The following is a 14,366-nucleotide window of genomic DNA, read 5'->3' as shown; positions in this document are numbered from 1 at the left end:
CCTGAACGTATAGTGGTCAAAGAAAACTGTCTGCTTACCAATACAAGAAAGAAGACTGAAAAAGAAAGCCGAAAGGCAAAAACAATCTGCGTGTTTAGCAGTTGAGCTAGACCTGTACCAAAACAAATGACGATTCTGGGAATCCATCATCAAATATTGATATAAAAGAAATCAAGGAATCGTCAAAGGATGACGATGACAAACAAATGCACCAGATTTCTAAACCAATTGGAACTGAGGATACTCTGATTCTTATCGTCTCAAGATGAGAGCTTTGAAGAAATTGACACTAGCGTAACATCCACAGAAAGCGTTCTACGAACTCTGAGTGCAAATCCAGCATTGTGGCCAAGAATTTTAGGAGACGCTGAAATAAGCTTTTTGTTAAGACAAGGTCCACGTAAACCATTGCATAATTGTATATTTCCGTCCTATGTCACTGCTAGATATTTTAGCGCAAATTATTACACAGGAATATTAAACAATAGATAATAAGTTTTAAGAGACTTGCTAGTGTACTCGCGTTCACAAAACCGAGTGTTATTCTTTCTGTTGCAAAATTTTCAGTTGTACAGTTGGTTCTCTTTCGGAGAAGGGTTTTACAAGTTGGAGGAACCTCGGCGAACCTTTAACAGAGCGTGAATTTCAAAATATTATATTCAGGCCAAAAAATTATGGCTCGAAATGAATCAAAGGTTAAAGTGTAGTAAAACTATACAGGTGGACTCTCAAAGCATTATTAATGCCGAAACAAATCGCTGGAACGAGGTGCTTCTAAGGATCGTAGCAATTAATAAAATACTTGGCAAAAGTGGTCTACCTTTACAAGGTACAAGCACCAAGTTGTTCAAGTATAATAACGCTAACTTCTTATAAATAGATGAGTTGCTATCTGAATTTGGTCCCAGCACGGAAGAGGTGTCCTTAGAGGATGAAAGAAAGAGGACTAAGGCTCACTATCTTGTGAAAATATACAAAATTATATAAGAGATTTGCTGAACGAAATGTGACTGATGCAATAAAAACATTCAAATATTTTTCCATAATTTTGGACTATTCTCCTGACATTAGTAAATAAGAGCAGATGACTCTTGTAATCAGATACGTTTCAATCAGTAAATTTCACAATTATGCTGAAGTTAAAGTTAATGAAAGCTTTTTTGGCTTCTTAGCTGTCGAAAGATGCACTGTAAAAGAAATTTCTGACATTACAATTGCAGAACACCTATGAGAAAATGGCCACAAACCAACCACTAGAGAAGATGACGTGAAAATAATTAGAATCAACAATAAAGAAACACCTTCTGACCATGCAAGAATATTACCACATACATAAAACCAAACCAGAGGGGAAAATCCTGTTGAACGACCAAGTACACATGCCAAGCAATTCATTATTTACAGTAATAGATAAAATAATAGAATAATGTTCGCAAAAATGATAAATATAATAATACTGTCCAATGTAATAATAACAGAACCCAACATCTTTAGACTCACTCATCTATGACCCCTCCCCAGAATATTGAAACGAAAAATCAAAACAGCTGTCACGAAAGTTTTCAGCCACTCGCTAACAGCTAGTACACCTACTATCCCCCCCTCCCCCCCATGACCCCCCCCCCCCCCCCCAAGAAATCGGCTCTATCCCCCCCTCTCTCTCTCTCACTCATACACACACACACACACACACACACACACACACACACACACACAAGGTATAAACATCATAAATAGAAGTTAGTAACTAACATATACTTCGTAAGGTTGGCAACAAATAGGTAAACATAACAAAGAAGATGAAACACGTAATGGAGTCGCAATGTTTACGCTGTGAAAAGAAGTGTACGACGAAAAGTTGTATCGAGTAACAAAAGAACAATAGTCCACCACAAAAAAGAGTGAAAAACATGGTGAACAGTGTGTGGATGGGTAGAACACAAAGATGTGAATATATGGCAGTGTTAAAAGTGGTAGTGCGACCTCCAGACCAGATGTGAGGAAACGCAGATCAGCAAATCGTAAGTAATTACTGTTTTTACATAAAATCGCGAAGTGAACTGTTTGATAGTCTATAACTAGCAAAACTGTGTCGTTATAGATCCCACTGACCCATTCATAATGCCTTCGAACAGGAGAAGGCGAAAAGCGTATGGGATAAATAAAGTAACTAGCAGCAGGAAAAGGTAGTATGATTTACGAAACAATAAAATCTAACAATCAGCGAAATTATATGGAACTGTTGAAGTACACTGAAGAGTACGCCCCTGTTTTAGCGGAGCACATAAAAATCTCTACTTTCTATCGTGTTTGAACAAATTTCTAGTCGAATGGCAGAGGAAACTTCAGATGTGGAAAATAAAGTACAGTTTTCTGTTGTCCTACTTTATGCATTTGAAGGAGAGATAATGGAAAGATTCTTGGGGTTCTGTGACATAGTGACAAATGTGCCCAGGCTACTGTAGAATTTACCCAGCACTTATTATCAGATTTCGCATATAATGAGAAACTTCTTGCACAAACGTTTGACGGAGCGACGACCATGGCTGGAAATCTGAATGGGTTTCAAGCATTAATGACAGTCACACATACTGAAGCAATATTTCTTCCCTGTTATGTCTGTGTACCAAACCTCCTATTGTCTCAAAGCATCAGCTAAATACCAGTGCGTAAAATATTTTTTAATTCACTTAATGGACTTGCACCTTCTTTTCGTCAAGATCTCCTGAACACGTTAAATTTTTGCACAGTCGCCTTCCACTCTCCTGTCCAACGCTAGGGAAATACTCATCAACATTAGTAACACTGGGCAGGAACAGAACTAAACTTTTTGATGTGTTTAGTGCTATCCTAGAACATCCTCAAGAAATTTACTCAGATATTTTAGGACTAGTTAATGGCTTTTTGGCACTTTAAGAACATTTCAAATTTGTTTTACTCTTCGGCATATTAGACAAAGTATTTGTCTCTGCCTATGAGTTGTACAACATCGTTCAGAAACAAGAGCATGATATTTTGTAGTGTGAACAGAAAAACCAAGAAGTTAGCCACTCCAAAGCCGCACTACGCGAAAATTGTGAACAATCGACACAAAAGTTTTCTGGGTATGGTATCGTGTCATACTGTATAAAATTTCTACAATATGACGCGGTAGCATACAGAGAAAACTTTTATGTCGACTGACTCTGGCCACGGAAGGCTACGCAATTATAATTGTGAACAAGTTTTTAAAGAAACGGTGTCTCGAGTCGGAGAAACTTCCAATAAAAATATATCAACTAAAATGATTCCATCGTGAAGTGTTTCAGAACATCGGCAGTCACTTGGTTTTAAGATTTCCAGATTATTCTAAATTGTAATTTTTGAATTTATTACGACATGAAAATTATGGACAATATTCTGAACAGTTCTCCGAAACAGCTTCCAAAGTCTCTTCTGATGCACATGAAAAGATTTTCGACGCTATTCGATTGAAAACTCAGCTGAATGTAATTTACCGTACTGAAGAGTTAAAAAATGAAACCATGAGTGAACTTGTCAACACTTAGCTCTAGTTCAATGCTACACAGACGTTTTCATCAGTTTAATGTGTTGCCGGCCGAAGTGGCCGTGCGGTTATAGGCGCTGCAGTCTGGAACCGCAAGACCGCTACGGTCGCAGGTTCGAATCCTGCCTCGGGCATGGATGTTTGTGATGTCCTTAGGTTAGTTAGGTTTAACTAGTTCTAAGTTCTAGGGGACTAATGACCTCAGCAGTTGAGTCCCTTAGTGCTCAGAGCCATTTGAACCATTTAGTTTAATGTGTTGGTGTGATTACTGTATACAATTCCTGACAGTATGTCTTCAGTAGAAAGGTCGTTTTCAACTCTGAAAAGAATCACGAGCTGCTGTGGAAATTCTACTGGAGAAGAGAGACTGTCTATCTTGGAATTACAGTATTTCAATTGAAGCTCGCCTACAGGGAGAACACAGAAAGAAGTAACTTTTCTTTCAGGGGGTGGTAACCAAACCTGCTTTCCAGGAAAGAAGAATGAAACTTAAAACTCGTTGATCTTGCAAAGGTGATCTACCGAAGTGTCAAGGGCGAATTTGAAGCCAGAAACTAGTTATTTTAGAAGTTTGCTTATAGTTATGTAAACTGATGTTAGGTAGTTCGGTATCTATTACATACAGGGCTATAAATACAAAGTCAAATAGGGGTAATGCAGAAGTAGATTTAATAATGAATAAGTAAATACACTCCTGGAAATTGAAATAAGAACACCGTGAATTCATTGTCCCAGGAAGGGGAAACTTTATTGACACATTCCTAGGGTCAGATACATCACATGATCACACTGACAGAACCACAGGCACATAGACACAGGCAACAGAGCATGCACAATGTCGGCACTAGTACAGTGTATATCCACCTTTCGCAGCAATGCAGGCTGCTATTCTCCCATGGAGACGATCGTAGAGATGCTGGATGTAGTCCTGTGGAACGGCTTGCCATGCCATTTCCACCTGGCGCCTCAGTTGGACCAGCGTTCTTGCTGGACGTGCAGACCGCGTGAGACGACGCTTCATCCAGTTCCAAACATGCTCAATGGGGGACAGATCCGGAGATCTTGCTGGCCAGGGTAGTTGACTTACACCTTCTAGATCACGTTGAGTGGCACGGGATACATGCGGACGTGCATTGTCCTGTTGGAACAGCAAGTTCCCTTGCCGGTGTAGGAATGGTAGAACGATGGGTTCGATGACGGTTTGGATGTACCGTGCACTATTCAGTGTCCCCTCGACGATCACCAGTGGTGTACGGCCAGTGTAGGAGATCGCTCCCCACACCATGATGCCGGGTGTTGGCCCTGTGTGCCTCGGTCGTATGCAGTCCTGATTGTGGCGCTCACCTGCACGGCGCCAAACACGCATACGACCATCATTGGCACCAAGGCAGAAGCGACTCTCATCGCTGAAGACAACACGTCTCCATTCGTCCCTCCATTCACGCCTGTCGCGACACCACTGGAGGCGGGCTGCACGATGTTGGGGCGTGAGCGGAAGACGGCCTAACGGTGTGCGGGACCGTAGCCCAGCTTCATGGAGACGGTTGCGAATGGTCCTCGCCGATACCCCAGGAGCAACAGTGTCCCTAATTTGCTGGGAAGTGGCGGTGCGGTCCCCTACGGCACTGCGTAGGATCCTACGGTCTTGGCGTGCATCCGTGCGTCGCTGCGGTCCGGTCCCAGGTCGACGGGCACGTGCACCTTCCGCCGACCACTGGCGACAACATCGATGTACTGTGGAGACCTCACGCCCCACGTGTTGAGCAATTCGGCGGTACGTCCACCCGGCCACCCGCATGCCCACTATATGCCCTCGCTCAAAGTCCGTCAACTGCACATACGGTTCACGTCCACGCTGTCGCGGCATGCTACCAGTGTTAAAGACTGCGATGGAGCTCCGTATGCCACGGCAAACTGGCTGACACTGACGGCGGCGGTGCACAAATGCTGCGCAGCTAGCGCCATTCGACGGCCAACACCGCGGTTCCTGGTGTGTCCGCTGTGCCGTGCGTGTGATCATTGCTTGTACAGCCCTCTCGCAGTGTCCGGAGCAAGTATGGTGGGTCTGACACACCGGTGTCAATGTGTTCTTTTTTCCATTTCCAGGAGTGTAGGAATGCGGGTAAGCTACTATGAACAGCATATTAAACGCATTATCGTAGCCAAGATAGAAACAAAGTCAACCCTTACCGCAGTAGTACAAGTTTACCGGCCAACAAGCTCTGCAGATGAGAAGGAGATTGAGGAAATGTATGATGAGATAAGAGAAACCAGTCTGATAGATAAAGGAGACGAAAATTTAATGGTGACGGGGGATTGGAATTCGATGGTAGGAAAACGAAGAGAAGTAAAAACAGTAGGCGAGCATGGACTAGGGAAAAGGAATGAAAGAGGAAGCTGTCTGTTGTAATTGTGCACAGAACATAATTTAATCATCGTTAACACTTGATTTAAGAATCATAAAAGAAGGTTATATACGTGGAAGAGACCTGGAGACACCGGAAGGTTTCAGATTGGTTATACAGTGGTTAGACGTAGATTTCGGAACAAGATTTGAAAGTATGAGACATTTCCAGGGGTACATGTGGACTCTGACCACAATTTATTGGTTGTGAACTGTAGATTAAAATTGAAGAAATTGACTATAACAGAGGTAAGCAATACAGTAAAACCTGAATGGGTAGCTTTAAGAGATGGAATAGTGAAGTCAACAGAGGATCAAATTGGTAAAAAAGCAAGACCTAGTAGAAATTCTTGGATAACACAAGTATTGAATTTAACTGATGAAAGGAGAAAATTTAAAAATTCTGAAAATGAAGCAGGCGAAAGGGAATACAAACTTTTAAAAAATGAGATTGACAAGAAGTGCAAAACTGCTAAGCAGGAAAGGCTAGAGAATAAATGTAAGTATTTAAAAGATCATTTCACTTGGGGAAAGATAGATACTACCTACAGGAAAATTAAAAGAGAAAAGACAACCAGCATGAATATCAAGAGCACAGACGGGAAATCAGTCCTAAGCAAAGAAGGAAAAGGTGAAAGGTGGAAGGAGTATATAGAGGGACAGTACAAGGGAGCTGAACTTGAAAGCAATATTATATAAATGCAAGTGGACGTAGATGAAGATGAGATGGAAGATATGATATTGCGAGAAGATTTGACAAAGCTTTGTAACTTCTAAATCGAAACAGCGCCCTGGAAAATCGATATTGCGTCAGAACTACTGATAGACTTGGGAGAGCCAGCCATGACAAAATTTTTCCGTCTGGTGCACAAGATGTATGAGACAGGTGAAATACTCTCAGATTTGAAGCAGACTGTAGTAATTCCAGTTCCCCTGAAAGCAGTTGCTGACGGGTGTGAAAATCACCGAACAATCAGTTTAATACGTCACGGATGCAAAATGCTAACATGAATTCCTTACAGAAGAATGGAAATACTGGTAGAAGCAGACTTTGGGGAAGATCAGTTTGGATTCCGGGGTAATGTAGTAATACGCGAGACAATACTGACCATACGACTTATCTTAGAAGATGGGCTAAGGGAAGGCAAATCTACATTTATAGGATTTGTGGACTTAGAGAAAGCTTTTGACAATGTTGACTGAAATACTCTCTTTGAAATTCTGAACGTAGCGGGGCTAAAATTCAGAGACCGAAACGCTATTTGCAACTTGTACAGAAACCAGACCGCAAGAGTTGAGCGGCATGAAAGGGAAGCAGTGTTTATGAAAGGGAAGCAGTGGTTGAGAAGGGAGTGAGACAGGATAGCCCCGACGTTATTCAGTATCTACAGTGAACAAGTAGTAAAGGCAACCAAAGAAAAATTTCGAGTAGGAATTAAAGTTCAGGCAGAAGAAATAAAAACTTTGAGATTTGGCGATGACATTGTAATTCTGACATCAGAGGACTTGGAAGCGCAGTTTAATCGAATGAAGAGTGTCTTCAAAGGAGCACGTAAGATAGGCATCAACAAAAGCAAAACAAAGATAATTTAATGTAATCGAATTAAATCAGGTGATGCTGGGGGAATTAGATTAGGAAACGAGACACTAAGAGTAGTAAATGTGTTTTGCTATTTGAGCAGCAAAGTAACTGACCACGGCCGAAATAGAGAGGATATAAAATGTAGATTGGTAACGGCAAGAAAAGTATTTCTGAGGAAGAGAAATTTGTTAATATCGAATATAGACTTGAGTAATAGCACGTCTTTACTGAAGTATTTGTCTGGAGTTTTGCCATTTCTGGAAGCGAAACATAGACGATAAACAATTTATATGGAAAGAGTTTCGAAATGTGGCGCTACAGAAAAATGCTGAGGATTAGACAGGTCGATCACGAAACTAATGCGGAGTTACTGAATAAAATTGGAAAGACAAGGAATTTGTGAAAAAACTTGACCAAGAAAAAGGAATCGCTTGATATGGCACATTCTGAGACATCAAGGGATCACAAATTTTAGTAATGGAGGGAAGTGTGGGTGGTAAAAATCCAAGAGATGAATACACTAAGCAGATTCAGAAAGATGTCGGTAGCAGTAGTTATTCGAAGACGACGAGGCTCGCAGAAGATAGAGTAGCGTGGAGTACTGCATCAAAACTGTCTTTGGACTAAAGACGACAACAACACTCAGTTTAAACTATTATCAATTGTGACTTCAGTCTTTCATATTTTTTCATTTAATTTAAAAATTACCTATTGTGTTATCGAGACGAGCCTGTCTCTTGAGTTACTACTGTTTACTTAATATTACAATATTAATATTATTTATGAATTAATTAATAATGCGAGGTGTGGCTATAAAATAACGGTGCTATTACTGTAAAGCATTTTATTTCAAAAATATACATGTTTAGTTATTGTCACCTCCAAAATACTCCTCTCCTCTATCCCTACAACGCTCCATGCGAATTTTCCTTTGATGGAAATAGTGCCGGTAGCCCTCCTCTGTGACCTCCTTGAAGACGCGTTCCGCTTTTTCTTTCACTCTTTCAACCCACTGAAATGTTCCTTTTAATGCAGATTTGACTTCCGGTAACTGATAAAAGTTACAGGGTGCTAGATCAGGCGAATAAGGTGGGTGGGCTAACACTAGGGTGCTATAATCCGCTAGAAACCTCTTAACAGGCAAACGCGGTATGAGCCGGTGCGTTATCTTAAGGCAGAACCCATGACTCGTTCTGTCACAGTTAGGGTCGTTTTTGTTTCTTCTTCTTATTTTCTTACGGAGTTGACCAAGAAACTCAAGGTAGTAATATTGATTAATCGCCTGACCTTAGTAGTAGGCTGACGATACACAATTCCATGTATGTCGAAAAAAAGAAAAAAAACAGTTGACATAGATTTGAATCTTGGTTTGCCAATGCGAGCATTTTTCACTATCGGTGAAGCGGGTCCTTCCACTGCTTCGATTGGTACATAGTTTCTGGATCATAAGTGAAGAATCAAGAATTGTCACGTTGTAAGTCTTTCCAAGAAATTAGGATAATTTTCAGTGTTATTCAGAGTGATATTACACACATTTTTGCGAGCTTCTTTTAGTTCGATCCTGAGAATTTTCGACACCGTTTTCGCACACACTTTCCTCATATAAAATTGGTTATGTAAAATTTGTTTTATGCATTCTTTTTCGATTTCTACAATTCTAGCAGTAGATTGAATACTCAAGCGACGGTGAGATGGAATCAGATTACCTACTTTTTCGATATTTTCATCCGTTTATGATGATGAAGTGCGCTCCGGACGTGAGTCAACTTTCACGTCTTCTCTGTCATCATCGAAAACCACTCAAAAACTCACACGCGTGACAAACAGTCTTTTCCATACACTTGTATTAGTAAAAGATAGGTTTCAGTAGCGGTTTGTCATGTTTCATGTGTAACTTCACGATAGCTCGTTGCTCTGTTATTACACATACAGTTTTTCCGGCAGCACAGAATAGCAAGTTCTTACACAAACGAAGGCCAGGGGCACACTGATTTTTCTAGACACCAGAAACGCCATATTCGATTGAGAAACCTTCATGCTTCACAGCTACTGGTCGTTCATCTTTGGAGAATGCGCACCTACTGTGCGATAGCATCAGTCCCGTGATTTTATAACCAGACCTAGTGTAATTAGTATATATTATAAAAGTAAATGTACAATGTGCGTGCTGAAAATACTCGGAAATGATTCCCGGGACGATCAACGGAAGTTATGTGGTGTGGTAGTCCTCTATCCCACATCCGTAAAGAAGGTTCCTCTTTCACCTGAAGAGTGTGCTTTTGATAATATGAGGGCTAGGAAGTTTCTCCCTCTAGAAATTTCTAGAACATTCGGGAGTACTCGAGAACATTCCAGAGCATTCGAGAGCATTCCACAACATTCTAGAATGTTCTGGAATGTTCCACAGTGATTCTGGATGTTCTGGAATATTCGGAAATAGCCTGGAACATTCGGTAAGATTCCAGGATGTTCGGGAACATCCTGGAACATCGTGGATCATTGTGGAACATTCCAGAACGCTCTAGAAAGTTGTCGAATGTTCTGGAACGTTGTGGATCATTCGAAGCCTGGTTGGTATGTTTGTAATTGACCACTGGTGGGGCTACCCACTGGTAGGGGTATGTAAAGTAAGACCGCGAACTGAAGCCAGCAATGAAAATATCATCCTACCAGAAGCATGGCCGAGGAGAAGTAAGAAGTAAACATTACTACCTAACAAATGACGTATTCCACAACGATCCGATGATAGAATACAACAAGCACAAACTCGTCGTAACCGGAAAAAAGGTATAACATCCGCCAATTTTTGCAACGCGAAAAAATTCAGTAGAGAAACAGCAGGATTCTGTTGCAGGAATGGAAAAATTCGATTACCACCACTGGATTCGCCTCCGCAGGAGTTTTTACATTACATGATCGGGGAGATTCAAGAATCAAAACACTTTCTTCAAAATAAAAAAGCGTACAATGCCTGCTTCTAAATGACTTTTTTCGATGTTATTTCTATCTACACTAAACAGAGATGAAATCAATTATGATTTTCCAATACAAGGACAAATTCATCGCAACATGGGATTATAACTACCACTACCCACCGAATACCATGAATTTCTGCAAGTATATTTCATCGGTAATGAAACCGAAACGGATCAACGTTGTAGAAATATCAGAGGATTGCGGCGAGAAGTAGTCCAAGATGTGCAGAGTATTGTAACAAGTTACAATTTGTTTTCAAGAAAAATTTTCACCTGTTACACTTTAACAAGTATTGTAAATTTTATCCTTTCTTTCCAGCTACCACACAGTCTCATATCAACTCCCTAAGAAAAACTGGGTACCCAGCTAGTCCCCATTTAATCGTTATTAAAATTATAAATGGGAAAATAGTTTGTTACGCTTTCGCTACTCTCGATTAAATTTGATATGGGGATAGCTTTAACGCTGAGGTACAACATGAGTTACTTTAGAAAGTGTGCAGTTCTATATATTTATCGAATTTACGAATATTACGCTTAGTCTTGAAAAAGCTGCTTTCTCTTTGACTTTTGAACTTTATCTTATGTGGGAAATGCTTTTATTGGTTGATATGCTGTACGTAATACAATTCAATGTCATGAATTCAATGCTTATAGAACCCTCAACGTGTTTAATCCTTACTCCCATACCAATATTATGAAATGCGGAAGCAGCTGTGTGTGTTATGGTTCCACGCCTAAACCGCTAACCGACTTATATGATATTTGGTGTTAAGGTAAAACAAAGGCACCATTGGAAGGTAAAAGAACTACGCAAAGAGGGTGAAGTAGAGAATGTACCTCTTTTTTTCATCAGTGAACATAAACCACGTTAAAAAATTATGAAATATGTTGTATACTGTACACGTTGTATAATGTTCAGTCAATCATGGTAACTTCTTACCGACCATGGTATCTTTGTACCACTTACCACTTTCCTTTCAAATGGCTGCTGCTCCATCTTTTTGCATTATTTTGTACTAAAAATAAGTATTATTACCTCTGTGATTTCTAGTTAGTATTTCAGCTATCTTTCCAACTTCTTTCAAGCTATTAGGCTCGTGATTATCCTTTAATTGCGTTAGATGTGAAAAGAGCGTCTGTTGACCGTGATTTAGGTTGAACAGTGCCAGATTGATATAAATATTTTGATATTTCAAACTAAACATGGAGTACTGAAGTAACACTGTTTGTTTTTACTTCGTATTAACGCCTGATTTCCTTCTGGCACGACCTAAACTTAGCCAGAGCATTAAATATATAAAAAATTATTTGTTATTTAAGTCTGGTCTAATGTTATTCTGAATGATAGAGTAACTTTCTACCAGCATTAAAATTTAAATTTTATTCTAATAGAATATAGTTAGTATACATTTCCACTTTTCCTCTCAGTAACTACAGATGTAAAATGTTATAATGTCTGTTTTGATGTGCAGTTTATTTTGTGTGTAGTACTTTCAAAAAATGACAAGAAGTTACCCCGATTGACTGTATAGCTACTTCAATAGCAAGATGTCAAGCGTGCATCTGCCACGCATCTTTGCGTTCGGCACTGTTATGCGATGGGGCTGATGACAAAATGGGTGGGGTGGGGAATAGGGGAGTACACTTGACGAGCTATACTAACCTGAACAGGCAGACGTGTGAGATCAGCTGATGTTATTCCATCTACAATAGTTCATTTACTATCAAAAATTGTTCAAGTGGCTCTGAGCACTATGGGACTTAACATCTCAGGTCATAAGTCCCCTAGAACTTAGAACTACTTAAATCTAACTAACCTAAGGACATCACACACATCCACACCCGAGGCAGGATTCGAAACTGCGACCGTAGCGGTCGCGCGGTTCCAGACTGAAGCGCCTAAAACCGCTCAGCCACACCGGCCGGCTCATTTACTATCACACATCATAACAAAACTATTCATATGCACACGCAGCTGTGGGTGATAGTGATAATATATAATAATATAATTACAATTTTGCATGCGTAGCCTGTCTGATTGGACACTGCATGCCGCTATGTTTCTTGTTTTCTAAATGCTCATATAACAGACAGATTACTGATCGCTCACTTTTACTTAGGCGCTCTGTGATCGGTGGATGTCGGATGACTTCGTGCCGCTCTGGAATGTTTATGGTCTCTGCCAACATAAGCCTGTGCCATACAGCATTGTGCACTCAAATAATAAGTAACTTATGAATTCTTGTTGATCCTTGTGCGGTGTTATGCGTGGTGATCGTTAGTATTATTTACAGAAACGAGCGAAGAGGCTGCACCTGGTCCTTGTGGCGACTCGCAGTCAACTTTCGTGTCACTTTTTGCGTTGCTTTAACTTATTACACGTTCACTCCTTTTATAAGCTGTAAACTGTCTGCTGGGCTTGTCTCAGCAGCCTATGTGCTACGAACCGATCGAAAGCTTCCGCCCACAGCATCCACAGCTCAGGGGTCAAGTAATAGTGTGTGATAAGTACATTGCAATACGATCAACTACTCTATAAGGAAAATAAAATGATCTTGTAGTATCTTACCGAACGCATTACACACCACTACCGTCGACGTTGCCATCCTTCTTTTTATACTCTGTCTTATCGGGAACAAAGATAAAATGTGAGCCCAGAGTACCTTCCTCAAGATATGTGAGCAACAGCAGCGATAATATTTCTCCGAGACTTAGGTCCAACAAAGAAACGGGCTGACAGAACCTACTTTAATCGTAAGAAACACAGTTCATGCGGAAGATACTTTGAGATTATTGCAAAATACAACATCCTCTTCAAACATGTAAGTCTTCCCCAGACTATAGAAGACAGACAACCTTAAGTTACTTGTCTGTTGACTTATTTCCGGAAGACACAGTGAGCAAACAACGATAGGAATCTTAGTCTAAGTGCTCTCTCTAGTGCACGGTCGTAGCATGCCAAACTAGAAAGAAGATCCTTGTTGAAAGAACTTAGTTTTCGAAACAAGTTACTAGCGGCGAAATTCCAATTTTTGTATCGACGTTTAGGAATAATTTTGTAAACTGAAACCCGTGTGATCATTTACAAATGGTGCAAATGGCTCTGAGCACAATAAGACTCAACTGCTGTGGTCATAAGTCCCCTAGAACTTAGAACTACTTAAACCTAACTAACCTAAGGACATCACACACATCCATGCCCGAGGCAGGATTCGAACCTGCGACCGTAGCGGTCCTGCGGTTCCAGACTGAAGCGCCTTTAACCGCGCGGCCACTCCGGCTGGCGATCATTTACACTGGAAGTATACGAACATCTGCAGACCAGAGTCCGTAGTAATGTGCTTTACAACTGTAGAACGGCGTTAATTTCCCCTTAAACATTAATATCTAACAGTATCGGCCACGGACACTTACGTCACGCATGCGCAATGTACTGCTCGCGTGCTGTCAAAGACTCGGACTGTCTCCCCACTACTCGATTCGTCTTGACTTCCTGAGGTCCGCCTCGGCGACGTTCGGTTCTTTTCGGAACTAGTCGGTTCAGCATGACGTTTCATTTATCAGTGTGATGTGACACTCGATTCTTCCGGATTTTGCTTCGGAATTTTTTCTCGGCACGACCTTTTTCAGTTCGGCGGGTCGTAATGGCAGCGCTGCTTATGTCCCGCCATTTTCTCGCAGTATAAAGAAAGGTCAAACATTCAATGACCGTTACTCGAAAAGACAGAACGATCTATCGTCACAAGCCTTTAAAAACTCATGGGAATCACATTTCTGCTTCGAAGAGAAGATAGGAAATTCTCAATATCTGTCATGCAATCGTATAACTGATAGGCACCGAAAATTAGGTACTGA

The 14,366-nt window shown here is 40.7% G+C and overlaps 1 protein-coding gene across 2 annotated transcripts in view; it reads right to left on the bottom strand.

The window, feature by feature from the left end:
* LOC126412742 (uncharacterized) overlaps positions 1–13,969 on the bottom strand; it is a 117,304-nt gene extending 103,335 nt beyond the window's left edge. For both annotated transcript variants that reach the window (XM_050082479.1, XM_050082480.1), the window contains exon 1: positions 13,926–13,969. In XM_050082479.1, the coding sequence (XP_049938436.1) occupies positions 13,926–13,934 (9 nt within the window). In that variant the 5' untranslated portion in view covers positions 13,935–13,969. The remainder of the gene's footprint in view (positions 1–13,925) is intronic.
* Positions 13,970–14,366: the final 397 nt, after the last annotated feature.

The sequence above is a fragment of the Schistocerca serialis genome, chromosome 7 (assembly GCF_023864345.2).
Source record: "Schistocerca serialis cubense isolate TAMUIC-IGC-003099 chromosome 7, iqSchSeri2.2, whole genome shotgun sequence".
Lineage (NCBI taxonomy): Eukaryota > Metazoa > Arthropoda > Insecta > Orthoptera > Acrididae > Schistocerca > Schistocerca serialis.
This window is presented reverse-complemented; position numbering and strand designations above follow the sequence as displayed.